At 43.8% G+C, this 18,085-nt stretch overlaps 1 protein-coding gene across 3 annotated transcripts in view; it reads right to left on the bottom strand.

Annotated features, from left to right (window-relative positions):
- Positions 1 to 18,085, bottom strand: part of KCNJ6 (potassium inwardly rectifying channel subfamily J member 6) — a 165,376-nt gene that overhangs the window by 113,760 nt on the left and 33,531 nt on the right. Inside the window, exon 2 of one of the 3 annotated variants that reach the window (XM_021527465.4) lies at positions 41 to 89. The exons of 1 other annotated variant lie outside the window; for it this stretch is intronic. In XM_021527465.4, the coding sequence (XP_021383140.3) occupies positions 41 to 65 (25 nt within the window). In that variant the 5' untranslated portion in view covers positions 66 to 89. Of the gene's footprint in view, positions 1 to 40; positions 1,526 to 18,085 lie in introns of those variants that run through there. One more of the 3 variants, XM_085587041.1, reaches the window with a different exon arrangement.

Raw genomic sequence — 18,085 nt, 5'->3', positions numbered from 1 at the left:
ATGGAAAAAGAAAGTGGTTGAACTTCCTATTTGTACTCACTCATCGACTCTGTCAATTTGGCCATCTCTGTTTCTCTTTGGGGCTTCTCCTGGGGGAACAGACAAAATGAAAAACAAATATATATAGATATATGTAATATAGAAGTGGAACTACACCTGAGTGCAAGTGGCAACATGAGGGGAGGACATTCATCCATTATATATTTCTATTTTATTTAGGGATATAACTTCACTCCTAAATAGCCTGAAGCTCTGTGGGCTTTTTTTTTTTTTTCCTTGTAATTTCTCAATTTTTCCTACTATGAAGTGTGAAGCTTGTATTTATTTATCTGTGTGTATCTAGATGGAGAAATTGAAATTATTCAATCAAAGTGATAACGGAGGAGGAAGCCCTCCCCTGTTTTTTTCACTCTCTGCTAAAATACTCCAGTGTGTTAGGCCTTCCTGACAAAAGAGCAACCCACAAACCACTTACACTGCAGGAAAAAAGCACTTATTTAGAAACAAATAGATTTTCTATGGGAGCTGGAGTGTGTGGTGTGGCACTGGGCTGAGACCAAGATGAACTGAGATTCTTGAGGGGCTCCCAATCAAACATGTTGGTCTTTGTCTCTTGTTCCTTGCCTTATTTATTTTTTTTTTATTTTACTTTTTTTTTTTCCATTTCAGACAATTGTAGCTGCTGTAGCCAAGACTGAGGCTTGCTCAGTTAAGAGGCCTTGAATTTAGTGAAAATCCAATATCCCAAAGCACAGCTCAACCAGAGCAGTCAAGGCTGGGCCCAATCTCCTGATTTCAGAGCCAAAGTTTGGGCTAAAAGAAAACTGCAAAGCTCTTGAAACTCCAGTTAAGTGTTTTTGAGAGGATTTGGTGAGGCTGTTGTGACTCCTCTGGTCACTCTGGTGGGAGCTCCACCTCCCCACCCCTCCACCTGCTTCAAGGCTGTGTGAAAGTGGCTCTCCTGGCCATGGGTGAGGAGATCTCAGCTCTTTTGTCCTCAAAAATCTTCAGTAAGGGACAGAATTTCCACAAAAATATGACTTTATTGGGTGTTTCCCCAAACAGAAGCTCCTTATCTCAGCTTTGAGACAAGGTGGAGGGTTTTGGGAAGGGGGACCTTGAGTAGCTGCTGGAGTGACTGGGGACAGGAGTCAGTGTGGTGACATCTCTCTTTGACTGGGTCTGTGCTAAAACGGCACCAGGGAAAGGCACTGGCTGAGAATTCACAGAATCACAGAATTCCCAGAATCACAGAATTCCCAGAATCACAGGGTTGGAAGAGACCTTCAAGATCATCAACCCAGCCCCAGCACCTCAACCCAGCCCTGGCACCCAGTGCCACATCCAGGCTTTGTTAAACACACCCAGGGGTGGTGACTCCACCACCTCCCCGGGCAGCCACTCCAGAACTTTGTCACCATTTCTGTAAAAACTTTTCCCTGATACCCAACCTGTATTTCCCTGGGTGCAGCTCGAGGCTGTGAGCTCTGGCTCTGTCAGCTCCTGGAGAAAGAGCCCAGCCCCAGCTGGGCACAGGCACCTTCCAGGAGCTGTGGCAGTGACAAGGTCACCCCTGAGCCTCCTTTTCTCCAGGCTGGGCACCCCCAGCTCCCTCAGTGCTTCCTCACAGGGTTTGTGTTCCTTTTGCCACGAATTGTCCCTGCCAGGTGTTATCTGGCAGGAAAATGTGATTTTCCAAGTCCCTTTGGATGTGACATCAGCAGATCCTGCTGCAGAGGTGCCAGGCTGCTCAAGGGCAGGATCATTTCCTAACGCCACAAGGAGCTGAAGTCTGTCCACCTCTACTTTAGAATCCCAGAATCCCTGAGGTTGGAAAAGCCCTCCAAAGTCATCAAGTCCCAGCTGTGTCCACCTTGTCCCCAGCCCAGAGCACTCAGTGCCACCTCCAGGGACACCTGCAGGGATGGGCACTGCAAAGCTCCCTGGGCAGCCCCTGCCAGGGCCTGAGCCCCCTTTCCATGGGGAAATTGCTGCTGCTGTCCCAGCTGAGCCTGCCCTGGCCCAGCCTGAGGCCGTTCCCTCTCCTCCTGTCCCTGTTCCTGGAGCAGAGCCCGACCCCCCGGCTGTCCCCTCCTGGCAGGAGCTGTGAGAGCCACAAGGTCCCCCTGAGCCTCCTTTGCTCCAGCTCAGCCCCTTCCCAGCTCCCTCAGCTTCCCCTCACAGCCTCTCCTCTCTCTTAAATACCTTATCCCAGTTCTGGCTTTTATCTGGCACAAAAAACCTAAAGAAATATTTTCTATACCAAACAAGCCACTGCTTGCACTTCACAAAGTTGGACTTCTACTGAGAAAAAGAAAAAGGCTGAAATGTCACAGTAATAGGAACTAATGAAACAAGCAGAGAATGCTTCAGAGCTGCATTCATACACCCCTGAGAGAATTTTATATGAAAAGAAAATTTTAAGGTTATGTCCTGGGTCTGAGTGAGGACAATGCCCTAAGCCATGCTGATAATGTAGAATCCTGCATCAGATTCATGGCTTGCTCTGAAAGCAAAAGAAATGAAGGAAGAAAGAAAGAAGTAGCACAAGAGTGTAATTTTTTTTACAAAAAAAAAAGGTCCTCTATGAAAGTTTTTTTGCATGGCATTAATCATCAAAGGAAAGCACAGCACTTGGAAAACCATCAGGAACTTGTGTCTGTGGTGATTTATAATGTGACCTTAAAACACCTCGTTTTGCTACAGAACTCAGACTTTATCAGGAGTGAACAGTTGGGAAAGATCAGTTTGAGCCCTGGAGATGGAGGGCTGGATTTATTAGACTAATAACAAATTGATATTAAGTATTATTACTTTCCTCTTGCTTATTATGAAATACCTTTTACTAATGATGAAGTCTCATGTCAAAGGCGACTTGAATGGCATTTCATTTTAAAGTAAAAGTATTAAATATAATAGCAAAGACAAATTTAGAAGTTTTTGAGTTTATTTGACTTTTCTTAAAAGAAATGCCAAGGACTACTGAAGTTCTGGTCTTCCTTCTTTAGTAGATAAAAGTATGTTTGTATGCATCTAATATTTGAATACTAAGAGTTTTTAAATTACATCTAATTTCCAGATACTTTAATTGAAAAAAATAACCTTTGCTAATGTTGTCAATGAACTTCAGACTCTATGAAATGATGATATAAATTTTTCTCCTTTTCCCTTTCTGTAATGATCATGAGGATGTGCACACATACACCCATGAAGGTCTGGAAATTATGAAAATTTTCCTACTTCTCTGTTTCTTCAAAATGTAATATTTTAAGGGAGCTAGAACACCTTTAAGAAATTTGTTGTTTGATGGCAGATAAAGAAGGAATTCCACTCTCTCTGACAGAATGAGTTCTAGCAGATTAACTTGGGGGAGAATCAAACATTAAAACATACTTTTGTTCCTGATTTTAGCAGATGTGAGTTTGAACACAGACTGACAGCAAAGTGAGATTTGCTGCCTTGAAAAAAAAACCCCAAAATCCAAACCACAAAACAAAATGACAACAAAAAAGCAAACAACAAAACGAAACAAGATTAAAAAAAAAGCAAACAACACCGTGTTTCATTTCAGAACAGGAGTTGCCTTTAAGGGATGACTGTGGTTGTATTTCCTCTGGAGATTGCTGGGTAAACAAGAATTGCCACCTCAGAAAACACATCAAGAAAAGCAGGACTCGTTTTTTATCTCTCCTGACACAGTGATGCTCATATTTCAGGTTTCTCATTGCTCTGTAGTCAGCACAGAATGATTTCTGCAGGGAATTTTGAATCCATGGGCTCTTGCTGCCAATGGCTGCTCTGAGGTGAAGAACTCAAATCTTCCACAAACTCAGAGGAGCAGCAGAGCCAGACCCTGCTCTTATGTGTGGATGTCTCACATGGTTACTGACTTCTGAGTGCCTAAAAAGCAGCAAATTCTGCTTTTTCATACTTGAAATGATGTGAACTTTCCTAAGTGCCAGCAATAGGAGATGTGGTGCAAGAAGGCATGTGTGAAATTTAAATAAAGTGAAGCATGATAACTTCACCTAGCAAAAGGGGTCATTTAAAATGCTGCTTTGTACTTTTCGCAATGTTTGTGAGGTCTTTCATTCAGCTGAGGGTGTAAGAAAGAAGATGCAAACTCATTTTCTAACGGAGTTGTTTTCTTTTTTTTTTTTTTAAGCAATTTCCTTTCTAGCAACCTCCTTCAGACAAGAGTGGTTGCCCCATCCTACAATATCTGAGGCTGTGATGTCCTGCCTTGCACTGAATTTCATCTCAAATTATTGTCATGCTGTTGCAACATTTATGGGTTTAAAGGGGCACACGGAAAGTGTGGCCTTCATGTTACTCTTTCCCTTCTCAGCCAAAGAAAATCAGGCACTTTTGGATAAAACTCTCCTTGTCTGACAGCCTGTGCTGCAGTCTGCCACGCTTCTGTCAGAGGGGTACAAGAAGACGTCAGGAGTGCCAACCAGGCAGCACAAAAATAACATTTTCAACGTCAAGCAGGAGAAGATTGAATCAAATTCCAGATGGGAATCAAAACATTGAGTTCCCAGGTCACTTGTCTAGTAATGGAATATTCTTGGACAAGACAGTGGATGAACTCCTTGGGATTTTTCTAATGGAAGGACAAGGGCATATACTGAAATTCCCTCTCCAGTGGCTGTTGGCTTCAGCTGACACTGATTAATGAGATCATTATATTTATTTTCCCAGGGTCACAGGATGGTCAGGCTGGAAGGGTCCCCAGAGGGTCACTGGTGCCACTCCCTGCTCCAGCAGGGCCATCCCAGAGCACAGGGCACAGGGCTGTGTCCAGCTGGCTCTGGAATACCCCAGGGAGGAGAGCCCCGAGCCTCTCTGGGCTCTGCTCAGGGCTGGCACTGCCCAGGGCAGAAGTTGTGCCTCCTGTGCAGGGAATTGCTGGGCTCAGCCCCTGCCCGGGGCTCTGGGGCCATCGCTGGGCCTGGAGCAGAGCCTGGGGCTGCTCTGACCTCCTGCACACAGGGACAGCCAGGGACAGCCAGGGACAGACTGGGACAGACTGGGACAGACTGGGACAGACTGGGACACACAGGGACGGACTGGGACACACAGGGACAGACTGGGACAGACTGGGACAGACTGGGACACACAGGGACACCCAGGGACACACAGGGACACCCAGGGCTCAGCCCCTCTCCCTGGGGCTCTCTCCAGGCTGAGCAGCCCCAGCTCCCTCAGCCTTTCCTGGGCTGGAGCTGCTCCAGGCCCTTGCTCAGCTCCAGGAGCTCCTGGCCCTGCTGTGCTGAGGAGCCAGAGCTGGGCACAGCACCCAGAGGTGCCCCCAGGGCCGGGCACAGCACCCAGAGGTGCCCCCAGAGCTGGGCACAGCACCCAGAGGTGTCCCCAGGGCTGGGCACACCACCCAGAGGTGCCCCCAGGGCTGGGCACAGCACCCAGAGGTGCCCCCAGGGCCGGGCACAGCACCCAGAGGTGTCCCCAGGGCTGGGCACAGCACCCAGAGGTGCCCCAGAGCTGGTCACAGCACCCAGAGGTGCCCCAGGGCTGGGCACAGGGCAGGGTCACCCCTGACCCGCTGGCAGTGCCCATCCCGATGCTCCCCAGGACACTCTGCTGGCTCAGGGACAGCTCGGTGTCCCTCAGGACTCCCACATCCTCCTCCAGCAGGTCACCCCCAGCCTGGGCTGGTGCCTGGAGTTATTTATTCCCAGGTGCAGGACCCTGTCTTTGCCCTGGCTGAATTTCAGGCAGTTCTTCTCTGCCCATCTCTCCAGCCTGTCACGGTCCCTCTGAAAGCCTGCCCAGTCTTCAAGGAAGGTTTTTTTTTTTTTGTTTCCTGCATGCTTAAACATCTCTTTTACTTCTGTCATCTCACAAGTGCAGAGGTTCACCAACACATCGGGAATCTGCTGAGGTAATCCAAAACTTTGGCTCAAATTTCTGACAGTACTTCATCAGCTGTGGATCAGAGCTCAAATCATTATATCCATTACACTTCATTTTATGAAGCTTTCTTACATTTGAAGTAGCAAATCTTTGGTAATTCAATTGACACATCCTTGAAGGCAATAGCTCCTCAATCACTAAGTACAAATTCAATGAGCAAGAAGCAAAGAAGAACCTTTTTGGGAATTTTAGCTCAGAGTAATCTATCTTGGGATATCTTCAATTACTTTTCAAACTACACGAAAATGGTTTCATGTTTGAAACATTATTAAGTGGGAATAATAGAATTTAATTTTATGGAGTGTCTTTCCTCCTTGTGACATCTCCAAATGCTTTGCAGAAATGAATTAGACACAGGTTCTGGGGCGATGGTGTGTAGGCAAATGCAGCTCTCATTATGTGCTATTCATTCCAGCAATAGCCTACACTCAGTTCTCAAAAGCAGGGCTTATTTTAGGTGGAGAGGGATTGTTGGAAGGAGCTGGAGCTCTTCTTTTGGAAAAACGCCGTAGGAACTTCCATTTCTATCTGAAAACATATCCAACAAAAGCAAAAAAAATAGCTTAATAGCCCATCTTTAGGACCTTGAACAATGAGGTACTCTGTGTTATTGCATTATTTTACTATTACTAGAATTCAAGATTTATGCAAGGCCTGCCTAAGCCTGTGGGAGTTGCTTTTCCTGCTTCCCCATCCCAAAATAAGAAATAATGCATATCTTGTTTATTTTTCCTTTTCTGTCTTGCCTGTCCCAAGAAAGGAGGTTGGTCCCAGCTGCCTTTTTTTCTGGTTTTCCAGAAATAAGTGTTGGGGCAGGGCCTATAAAGACAATTTTGTGCAGGACCCAGCACCGTGTGATCTCCAGCAAATTGGCTTCATCCTCAGCCTCAAAGCTGAGCACTAATCTGCATTCCCTTGCAGTGATCCCAGCACTTGAATGGCTCAAAATGTATTTTATAGGAATATCCTGCTCATGGCACAAGAGGTGATTTCAATTTGCATCAGCCGGAATGAGCTTAAAATACAATATTTGAATAGATGGAGTGAGCAGAGTTCAAGGAGGGAGTGCCTGAGCTGGGTTCACCAGGGTTATGGAGCAGCAGGGGTGAGTTGGGCTCATTAATGTGTTCAGACCTCATAAAACACTCTCAGGAGCTGTAAGATGTCTTACATGGGGGAAATTTGCATTAGCAGCAGGAGGAACTGAATTTATTTCCATGGGTTCTAGAATTGAGGGTTTTTTTTTTTTTTTTACATTTCTCATACTTTTTGGTGAACTTACTCATCATTCACACTTGGTCTCTGAAATATGTATGGAAAAATGTCTGGTTTTTTCCAAGCAGAAAATTAAGCAGCAGTTCCAGGGGAGCTTGTCAGGTCCCCTCAGACTCAAGGGGACAAAGCTCACAGAATTGTGGGTTAAACCCATTGCAAATGCAGTGTCATTCTCTAAGTAGGAGGAACAGATATTCACATATTAAACAGTGGGGATGGTGTGTGGTGGTTCTGAGTGCAGGAAATCCTTCAAGGAGCAGAATCAGCAGATAAATGTTACTATCTGCTGTTCAGTAAACAGGAATAGTTATTAATGCTCTTGTATCTACCAGACCATAAATAAATAAAATAAAAATTTGAACAAGATAAGGAGAAAAAAAGAGAGCATTTGCAGGAGAGAGAATATTCATATCTATGAAAAAAAGATTGAGAGACAGACTTTATGGTTTTGACATTTGAAGTAAGATCTAAGCTGTAGCAAGTCTCAGGTTTTCAGTTTTACTTAACCTGAAGAACTTCACAAGTTTAGACTATAAAATTCTATTGCAGAGAACATGAAACTGAAAACTTATTATAAAATCCTACCTTTGGCAACGAAACCTCAGAGCTGCAGGGATTTGAGTATCCTTAACTTACAGGGGTGACAGTGTCAGGAGATGCAGAGTATTTTAGCCACATTTCTTGCTTTGGTTAATAAAATAAATAAATTTGGGGATCTACAGAACCAAAGTTGGGGAAAAGCAATGTTGTGGTTGATTACATGATTAAAGGCAGTTATATTTTCTTAGTTCCTTTGCTCTGGAGGGTGAACTCTAACAGCTGAATTTTCCTCCTCCACTACAAAGATCCCACAGAGAGTCAAAAGATTTATTTGATTCCCTCAGATTCCAGTAAAAATCCATCTATTCCAAGACAATGAGTTGGGCTGACTGAACACCATGAGAGCTTCCACTCCTGTGTTTTCCAAGCCAGCAAGCTGCATGTTCTGCCTGCTTTTGAGAAGCTCAGCTTGGATGTTCTGACAAATTATGGATGCAGGTAATTGCAGTGGAGGATTTCAGTCTTACACCCAGCATTTCCTGCCTGCACTGTGAAATTAAGCAAGTGTAAGTTCTCCCTGGAAATCAAGGAGAATATCCTGGCAACAAAGCGAGGCAGGGATGCTACACTGAGAAGGTTTGAAATCTTTTTACTTAGGCTTGGACAAACCAGCATAAATTCTATCTCAGCAAAAGGTCTTCAAGGCAGAGTGGATAATCTTATGTGTGCTCTGCCATGGAAATCTGCAGGCTGCAGGTGGGGTGGCTGTGTGCAGTTAATGCAGGGTGAAAAGCTCTATTTTCAGTGGAAATGTTCTTACCAATGCAGAGACCTTTGGATCAAACTTTTAAGAAGCTGCTATTTTTCTTTTTAGGGCATAAATCATGAATATATTCTGAATTGAAATAGGAGAAATGTAAGTTACCTTGAGATAACAGCAGCTACTCTGTTTTAAAAAAAGAGTTGGTAGAAACCCAAAAGAGGAGATTCTCTATAGAAAAGAGGCTTAAAAATGCTGATCCAATCTTTTCAGCTGTTAATAATGCATATGTAGGATTTTTATGGGCTCATTGCTTCTGTGCTCCCCAAAGGGAAAATCTCAACTGGTTGCTTGTATTCTTGTAGCATTATATTCCAGATTTCAAGAAGAATCACTCTAAGAATATTTACAGACTGAGGATTTCCAATGAAAAATATAAGTAGAAGCATTGCCTGAACTAATCTGGAAGCCATTATTTAAACTATTTAAGAGAATAATGATCTAATAAAAGATGTTTTGTTTATTACTTGCCTTGATGCATTATAAAAATAACTCATAACTGCACAGAGCAGATCAAACATCTCAAACCTGAACCTATTTCCTCAGGTACCTTGTGAGACTTAAATGACAAACACAGAACAAGGAGAACTGACATTTCTCTTTGTTTTGTGCTGTGATCATGTTCCCTCAATGAAAATTCTTAAACAAGAACTGTCTGCAGTGTCAGGTTTGGCTCTGATTGAATAATACCAAAGTATCTCACACAGTTTCCAATTTTAGCAGCCTTTTGTTGTTAAATCTATCTCAAAAAAAAAAAAAATCTTCAAAAGCTATGAGATGTTGGAAAAGAACAAGTAACGTGTCAGATGAATGCAAAAATGCTAATAATGATAATACCTCCCTGCCCTACTGAAAAATACCTGAAAATACCTCCCATTTACTACTCCCTGAGAGAAAATTGAATTTTTGGTTGCTTGTGCAGATCTTTTTTGGGCTAAACTGAAAAAATAATGAAAAAGAAAAATGCTGAGGTAAAGCAGCTTTGGTTTATCTTCACCATTAACTTTCCAGAGCTAAAGAAGGCAATAATAGGACCTGCAGCAGAAATGGTGCAAGTGTGGAGATTTGGACACAGCCTTGGGGTTCGTGCCCCTAAATTCAGCCCATTGAAAATTTGGGTGCAGGGTATAAGTAGGGTTTTTGGGGTTCCCTGTAGCACCAACAGAGGGAAACCAGTACCTCAAGGGAGGAGTTATCCTGGAATAAGCAAAGGAATCCCTGGGGGAAGCTCTCAGCTCATTAAGGACGAAGTTGAGCTGATTAAATATGTGTTCAATGGGTAAGGAAGGGGTGGGAGGGAACCTCTCTGAAATCCCAGAGTTATTGTGCTCCTTGTGCCGTGCCGAGGGTTTGCTCCCACCCCTTCCTCCCCTCCTGTTCTCCTCTCCCCCACCTTCAGCCTCTTCATTTCCTTCTCTCTTGTCTTACCCGGCCCATCACCTTTCCTCAGACAGTCTCCCTTTCCTTTTCCATCCATCTAACTTTATCCCTCACCTCTCCCCTGCCTCTCTTCACACTCCCACGCTCCCGAAGCAGCAGGTGTGGAAGGAGCGCGCGGCTCGGAGCTGGCACAGGGAGCATCCTGCCCCTGTGCCCCCATCCACACGTGGGATTATCCTCCCCGAGCAGCCTCGGCACAGGGGCTGCTCTGCCTGAACAGCTCTGGCACCTCCTCACTTCAGACTGAGGAGGTATTTTAGTAATTGATGTCTGCAAGGAATGATCACAGACTCACAGAATGGGTTAGGTTGGAAGAGACCTTAAAGATCATCTCATCCCACCCCTGCCGTGGCAGGGACACCTCCCACTGTGCCAGGCTGCTCCAAGCCCAGTGTCCAACCTGGCCTTGGGCACTGCCAGGGATCCAGGGGCAGCCACAGCTGCTCTGGGAATTCCATCCCAACCTCTGCCAGGGAACAATTCTTAATTCCCAATCTCCCATCTAACCCTGTCCTCCTTCAGTTGAAGGCCACTCCCTGTGTCCTGTCACTCCATCCCTTGTGAAACGTCCCTCACAGGAAAGGATTTCTTCCCAGTCTCCCACCCAGCCCTGCCCTCTGGCAGTGGGAGCCATTCCCTGTGTGCTGTCCCTCCATCCCTGGAAATTGTCTCTCTCCAGCTTTCCTGGGGCTCCTCCAGGCCCTGCCAGGCCACCCTGAGCTCAGCCCAAAGCTTCTCCTGTGCAGGTGAACAATCCCAGCTGTGCCAGCCTTTCCTGCCAGCAGAGCTGCTCCATCCCTCTGCTCATCCTGGAGCCTCCTCTGGGCTCTCCGCAGCAGCTCCAGCTCCTCCTGGGCTGGGACAGGGCTGGGGCAGCTCTGCAGGTGGGATCTCACTCCAGTGCTAATATATTATATATATCATATATAGCATATCTAATATATTATATCATAGATATGGATGAACTGTATTGTAAATGACAGAAAAATCGGAGTTGTCCCCAAATAAAAAAGCAGAACAGGGTGAAATTCATTGCTCTGTGGCTTTCCTGGTGTTCAGACCGAGCTGACCAAGCTGTGACTGCTCCAGGAGGCTCCTGCTTGCCATCAGCTGAGGATAGAGACAGAATCCACATTTCCTGTCCACTGCAGCCCCAAGGGCTGTTCCCTGTGAGGAAATGCCAGCTCAGCACGGTGAGAGGCTGCCTGGAGATCCCCAGGGAAGAACAATCCCTGTCAACAAGTCAATTATTCTGCAGGAGCCTTGTCCTGGTGCTGCTCCTGCTGCAGCTCTTCACCACAGCAGGCTTTGTGCATGTCTGGGGGATTGGGGTATATTTTAAGGATATATTTTAAGGATATATTTCAACTGGAATTTCCAGACAAGCTCTGGGTGAGTCAGACTAAGGATTTACACGTCGGGCACAGCAAATCTGGGTGTTCTTGAGGCAGTGCAGCCGAAGGCACTTCCCCTGTGCAGAGTGTGCTTTAGATACAGTGCTCTGCAATGGAGATGTTTCAAACTGTGCTCACTCGAGTTTAAACACCTCCAAAATAATGCATAACGCCAGTGATTAAAGGTCAGCTCACAGAGCTGGCCACTGCTGCTGCTTTTAATCTTATTAAGTGTTAATAATGATGAAATATTCATAGCTGTAAACTTATAAAGGGAGAAATGATGTGCTCAAATGGAGATAAAGCACTTTATTCCATTGCAGACAACAGAGATGGGGGAGGCTTCTGGCAGCTCCCCAGAGAAGCCACCCCTGCTGTTCACCAAAACCTTGCCATGCAAACCCAAGCCCAGTACAAGCTCCATTGTCTCCTGCATTTTAAAATTATGAGGAAGCTCAATATTAGTCAGAATTACAAGTATATTTCCTGAGAGCTGGTTTGTGAAATTTTAATCAGGAGTAAATGTAATCAGAAGGAGTACTTAATTTGTTTATCCTTTTTTAAAAATCCCTCTTATTTCCTATTGTAATGCTGTCTTTTCTCCTCCCCAAATTCTAGATTATGCCCAGAATTTGTTCAGTTGTGTGCAAACCTGGTTAATAAAAAGATAAGCACCTGACAGTTCTCTTGCTGTCCTATTAACATAAGCATTCTATCACTCTGCAGACTGGATGTGGTGCACAAAAATCTCCTGAGTTTTGCAGCTTGATTTGATTTTAATGTCTGCTGCATAATTCTCAAATGTTTAACACTTCAGAAAACACTGTGTTATTTAAGGGTAAATTAATCTTTACTCACTGAAAACTGGAGCAAGATTTAGGTAAGATATTTTGCCATTCCTCGATGCCTTTTAATTAAAAATCCTTCTTGTTTGTTTTGAAAAATTCAAAGCTCTGCTTCTAGGCATTTGTACTAGAAGAGATCAGTTCCAGGCTTTCCTAACCATCCCATGGAACAGCTCATTTTTCTTTGCAAAGCCTGGATGTGCACCTTTATGGACTTTTTTTCACCTCTTTCCCTTTATTTTTTACTGTATCTTTCCAGCACAATTTCAGCTGCAGAACCTGGAGAATGTGATCCAACCCAGGCAGGTACACCCTGACTGTGAAATTATGTGCAGGCAGACCCGTTCTTCATCTTCGTGGAGCTCTGCTGGACGTGTCCCAGCAAGGTAAGGATGTCTCAGTGCAGGGTTACAGCTCCAAATTCCTTCCTGGCTCTTCTGCAGTGTTTGAAAAGCCCTAAATTAAAGTATTAAAGTGACTACATTGGTTTGCACGCTACTGAAGAATAATCTCCTTTTGTGACTTTATTTTTCTGTCCGCTCTCTGAAGTCAAGGCTGATGATGCAATTCCTCAGATCAGGATGATTTTCACTTTGCTAAATTATTTGCTATCTAATTATTAATTTGATGCTGGTGGAAAACGTGGCTGCAAAAGGTCTCATAGGAAAAATAATGAAAGAATAAGATGAGTAACAGCAGGATGAGCAGAGGGATGGAGCAGCTCTGCTGGCAGGAAAGGCTGGCACAGCTGGGATTGTTCACCTGCACAGGAGAAGCTTTGGGCTGAGCTCAGGGTGGCCTGGCAGGGCCTGGAGGAGCCCCAGGAAAGCTGCAGAGAGACAATTTCCAGGGCATGGAGGGACAGGACACAGGGAATGGCTTCAAAGTGAAAAATTCCAAGTTTAGATCAGATATTAGGAAGGAATTCCTCCCTGGGAGGGTGGGCAGGGGCTGGGATGGAATTCCCAGAGCAGCTGGGGCTGCCCCTGGATCCCTGGCAGTGCTCAAGGCCAGGTTGGATTTGGGGCTGGAGCAGCCTGGGGCAGTGGGAGGTGTCCCTGCCTGTGGCATTTCAGAGTTGCAGCTTTGAAAGTCTGCATCCAACCCTTCTAAGGATCTGGTTTAATCCCACCTGCCTTTTCCATATCCTTCCGTTCTTGCTGACAATCTGTCCTGGTGAAAAGTTCAAGTCACCTTCAAGTTATCTAGAAACCTTAGAATTCAGTTTTTAATTTGTATTTTTGATTCTACTTCTGAACAAAGTTGCTGATGTAACTCCTAGAAAAATAATTCATTGCTTCTTTTTTCTTTTTTTTTCTTCTTGTAAAAGCAAAGGAAACAAAACTTTTCTCCTCTTACATTTCCCTGTATTCTAGTTTTTCTCAAAATTGTTCATTTAAAATTTGGTGTCACTCTTCATTGTGCCCACAGTCATCACCACTTTGTGGCTTTCACACAATTCCTTCTTGGCAGTTTTTACACTAAAATTATGATGAGTCCAATTTTTCCAAGCCACCAAAATTTCCCTGATCCCAACAGCAGTGCAGAGTTTTTAGAAACCAGGCCCTGAGTGTTTGAATAGAATCATTATCCCTGTGTGTTGTCCCCACAACCAGAGCCTTTCAATGATTTGGATCCAATTGGAAAATCACATCCCAAATTACAATAAATGTGGGGACATGCAATTACCAGCCCAGAAGGCACTCCAGTTTCCAGGCTCATTTTGCCATGTTTTCCCCAGCTGAGCCTGCCAGCCAGGGCATTAATTAATGTTTTATTCTAATGGGGACACCTGCCCATTAGGAGCTACCAATTCTTTGTCTACAAAGAAAGCTGTCACAGGGTAATTTCCTTTTGTTTCCCACTGCTCAGGTCTCTGAAAGACAAATTTTTCATTATCAGACAGGAGTGAGACCTCGAGCACTTCTGGATAACTTTAATTTTTCTACTTAGGAATGGTTCCTTTGGTTGGTTTTTGAGGGTTTTTTTTATTTGCTTGTTTTGTTTTTAGGTTTTTTTCTTCTTTTTTTTTGTCTCTATTTCTTTTCTGCAAGGTCACCTCATTTCCAAAATCACTTCTTTTGTGATTTTAGGAGAATTTTCATTTCAAGGAGACAGAAATTATTGACATGTTACTAAAATGGCCCAGAAATTTATTTTGGCATGCTCAAACACATCATTAACAGCAGTCAACAGCTACTGGATTTATCACTTCATACTCCAGAAGTGTACAGAGAATATTTAACCCCCAGGACTTTGTAATTAACTTTTCCTTGACGGAAAAGAGAAACACCCCACAGCACGTTTTTAGTGAATAAAATATGTCTTGCTTTAAGATCCATCAATGAATTCTTCAGCACATCCTTTATAATTATGATTTTAAAGTCATTCTTTCATTCTGCCTGGCACAATGCGGCACATTCTTTATTACAGATGTTATAGGTATAAAATCTCCAATTTTGCAAGTCCTGGTGGCCATCTGAGCTAGATCAGAGAAATTCAGAAGAGCCACAAACCATCACCCGGGAGGTTTATGTCACCCTGTGTCCCCTCTGGCCCCTTTCTTGGTAGATGCACAGGCAAATACAAATTTCTCTGCGTTTGGATTGTACATCATGATTTAAATCTGATTTCTTTGGTGTTCTCTGAATCCAAAGGTCTCTGATGTGGTAGGTGCATTCTTTTTTTTTCTTAGGATTTTTTCATAGATGAGCGCAGAGAGAAGAAAAAGAAAACAATTTCTGTTTCTGCTCCTTGTTTTCCCATGTGGAATGTGTTTGGAGAATTGTTTCCCTGGGGTGTTGCTTGGTTGGATTCTGGTGAGGATTGTTTGAGCCTGGTGGCCAATCCAACCCACCTGGGGGTGGATTCTCAGAGAGGGTCACAAGATTTAGGTAGTTAAATATGGTAGTTAGAAAAGTAGGTTTGTAGTTTTAGTATCTCCTTTAAATAGTATATTAATGTATTAGAGTATAGTTATAATAAAGAAATCATTCATCCTTCTGAGCTGGAGTCACACATCATCACTTCTTCCCAGCGGGTTCACCTGCATTTACAATACTTTCTCTGTGTTTGGATTGTACATCACAATTTAAATCTGATTTCTTTGGTGTTCTCTGAATCCAAAGGTCTCTGATCTACAAGATGTGTTGGGTTTGAAATTTGCAGCTTTTCCCTCACTTCTCCCTCTTGTTGCTGCTGCTTTTAGTGAGCCAAAATCCTGGACTCCTCATGACAGAGCCCCATGGAGCAGGACTTTGTGCCACAGGAGAGGAGTGGGGCTGCTTTAGAAACATCAGAATTTGGCTCTCTGTAATCAGCAGCTCAGTCTGGAGAAAAGGAGACTCAGGAGGGACCTCACTGACCTCATTATAGGTTGGATATTAGGAAAAAGTTTTTTTTTTAAATAAAAAGGGATAAAGTTCTGGAGTGGCTGCCCAGGGAGGTGGTGGAGTCCCCATCCCTGGGTGTGTTTAACAAAGCCTGGATGTGGCACTGGGTGCCAGGGCTGGGTTGAGGTGGTGGGGCTGGACTTGATGGCGTTGAAGGTCACTTCCAACCCAGTGATTCTGGGAATTTTGTAATTAAATGGCACCAGGGGAGGCTCAGGTTGGAGGTTGGGACAGAAAATTTCCCTGGCAGAGTGGTCAGGCCTTGGGATGAGCTGCCCAGGGAGGTTTGGAGTCACTGGAATTGTCCCAGAGGAGTCTGGATGTGGCCTTGGGGACAGGGTTGGGGTGATGCTGGTGGGGCTGGGGTGACCCTGGCTGATCCTGGAGGGCTTTTCCCACCCTGATGATTTTGGGATCTCCTCCAGCCAGCACAGGAGCTGTTTCCTGCCTCGGCCATAGCTCTGTGCTGAGTCTGGGACCTGGCCAGGAATTTTGGGAGACGCTCGGTGTGAGTGGATCCCTCCTGCTCAGACCCTTCCCAGCAGCCTGGACACTGTGGATGGGTCAGTGTGTGATGTGGGAAGGAAAGGGGAAAAATCAAGTTTTTTTGTTTCACTCTAGACCTTGGAAGTCCCAAATACTTCCACTTCTTTGATGGAAGAGTATGAAAACAGCTTAATGGGGAGGAGACCTGAATGAAATCACTCCAGAATGAGGTAATGTGCAGTTTCAAGTAGATTACATGGACATGTGCATCCAAGGAACACTTTTTTTTCTTTTTTAGGGTTATTTTTTTTTTTCCCCAGCCAAAACACTGGCACTTAGATGGATGAATCATTGGTCTTATCTGGCAGTGCTGAAGGAAAATTTAAACTGGTGACTTCTTTGTAGTTTAATGGTATCCTTACAACAAAGATTTGTATTTGATGTGACTGAAAAAAAAAGGTCCAATCTCTCACGTTTGGACATATTGATGGTAATGATTTTGTTTGGCAACGTCTGCATTGTTGTATCTTTTTAAAAATTTAAACATTCTGAAATGCAATAGATTTATTTATTTGTTTATAACTATATTTATATATTTTAAATATATATTTTTGTTCTATTTTTCTGCTGCAACAAGTTGTGAGTGGTGTAATTTTTTACCCCTTCTAGAAGCATTTCTACAATTTGGAGATCAGTTTCGAACCCATTTATCAGCGTGGTTGACGGTTTCAACCACAATAATTTACTGGAATTTCATTGAAAATTGGCAGCTGAGCAGGAGCCATTGCTATTAAGCAGTGGGGGATTTACATGGGACAGTTCCACAGGAATTTGTACCTTCTGCTGCTCCAAAAAAAATTGTCCACAAATGATGGAGAATATTCAGCTTCAGGGGCTCAAATGGTGAAATTTCTGTGATTCATTAAATTTCAGTAGCTTCCCCGAAGATGTCAGTAATTTGTGATAATTAATAAATTTACCACAGGGCCCAGTTTCAGCTCTAGAGTAAGACTTGTCTTTTGTGTATTTGGTTAAGTTGTAAATTTTTAGGTCTGGGCTGAATTTTTTAATCAGGGAATAGTTTTTTATGGAAAGGTTTTGCAAGGAGCTTTGCTTGCACAGCTTCCTGTGGCTGTGCAGCTTTTTGTATTTCTCATTTTGCTCCTACAAAGTTACATCTTCCTTACTCTAGATGTGATAGGAATAGCTCCCTGTGTAACTCTCCTGACCAGAATGGTTTGGGTTGTTGTTTTGTTTTTTTTTTCTTAATTTTTAATAGATGTCTCTGAGAATTTACTTCACCCATAGAAAAATGAGTTTGATTTTTCCTTTTATCCATCCCCATGTAAAATTGTGCAGTAGTAGAATGAGAGGATCATTTTGATGTAAAAAAGGCATTAATTAATCCCTTTCAGAACTCAATTTAATGTTATTTTCTCCCTTCTTTTGCAATAGTGTAAATTCCATATTTTAAGTTCCTTTGGTACTTCCTGGGATGATCTACTGCTGACTGTACAATGACTGTAGCTTTTTTGGCTAAACTAAATTACTGGTGGTCTAAAACCCTTGACAAAGCCTGTTCAGCTGCTACCCAGCCTTAATTATAGATTTGGGCAGTAATAATTTATGGATTTAGTCAGTAATAGTACAAAACCTCTGCAGTCAGGACAGGAATTGCACACCTGTTCCAGCAGCTGCTTGGATGCCCCTGGAATTGTTTTGAGGTGGCCTCATGAGGATTTGAACTGATAGAATACTTCCACTATGGATGGATGGTCCTAAAAATGAGAAAACTCCATGAAATTATGAAAAGCAGGTGCTCTGAGTGATGCCTCAGGTTTGAGCTTTTCTATTTTCCACATTCTGTGCTGCTTTAGTGTGTGGGTCTGGGCTTCACATGATGGGATGCTGAGCTCTGTGCACAGAGCAGAGACAAAACAATTCCTGCTCCAGCTG

Source organism: Lonchura striata, chromosome 1, assembly GCF_050655825.1.
Source record: "Lonchura striata isolate lonStrDom1 chromosome 1, ASM5065582v1, whole genome shotgun sequence".
Classification (NCBI taxonomy): Eukaryota; Metazoa; Chordata; class Aves; order Passeriformes; family Estrildidae; genus Lonchura; species Lonchura striata.
This window is presented reverse-complemented; position numbering and strand designations above follow the sequence as displayed.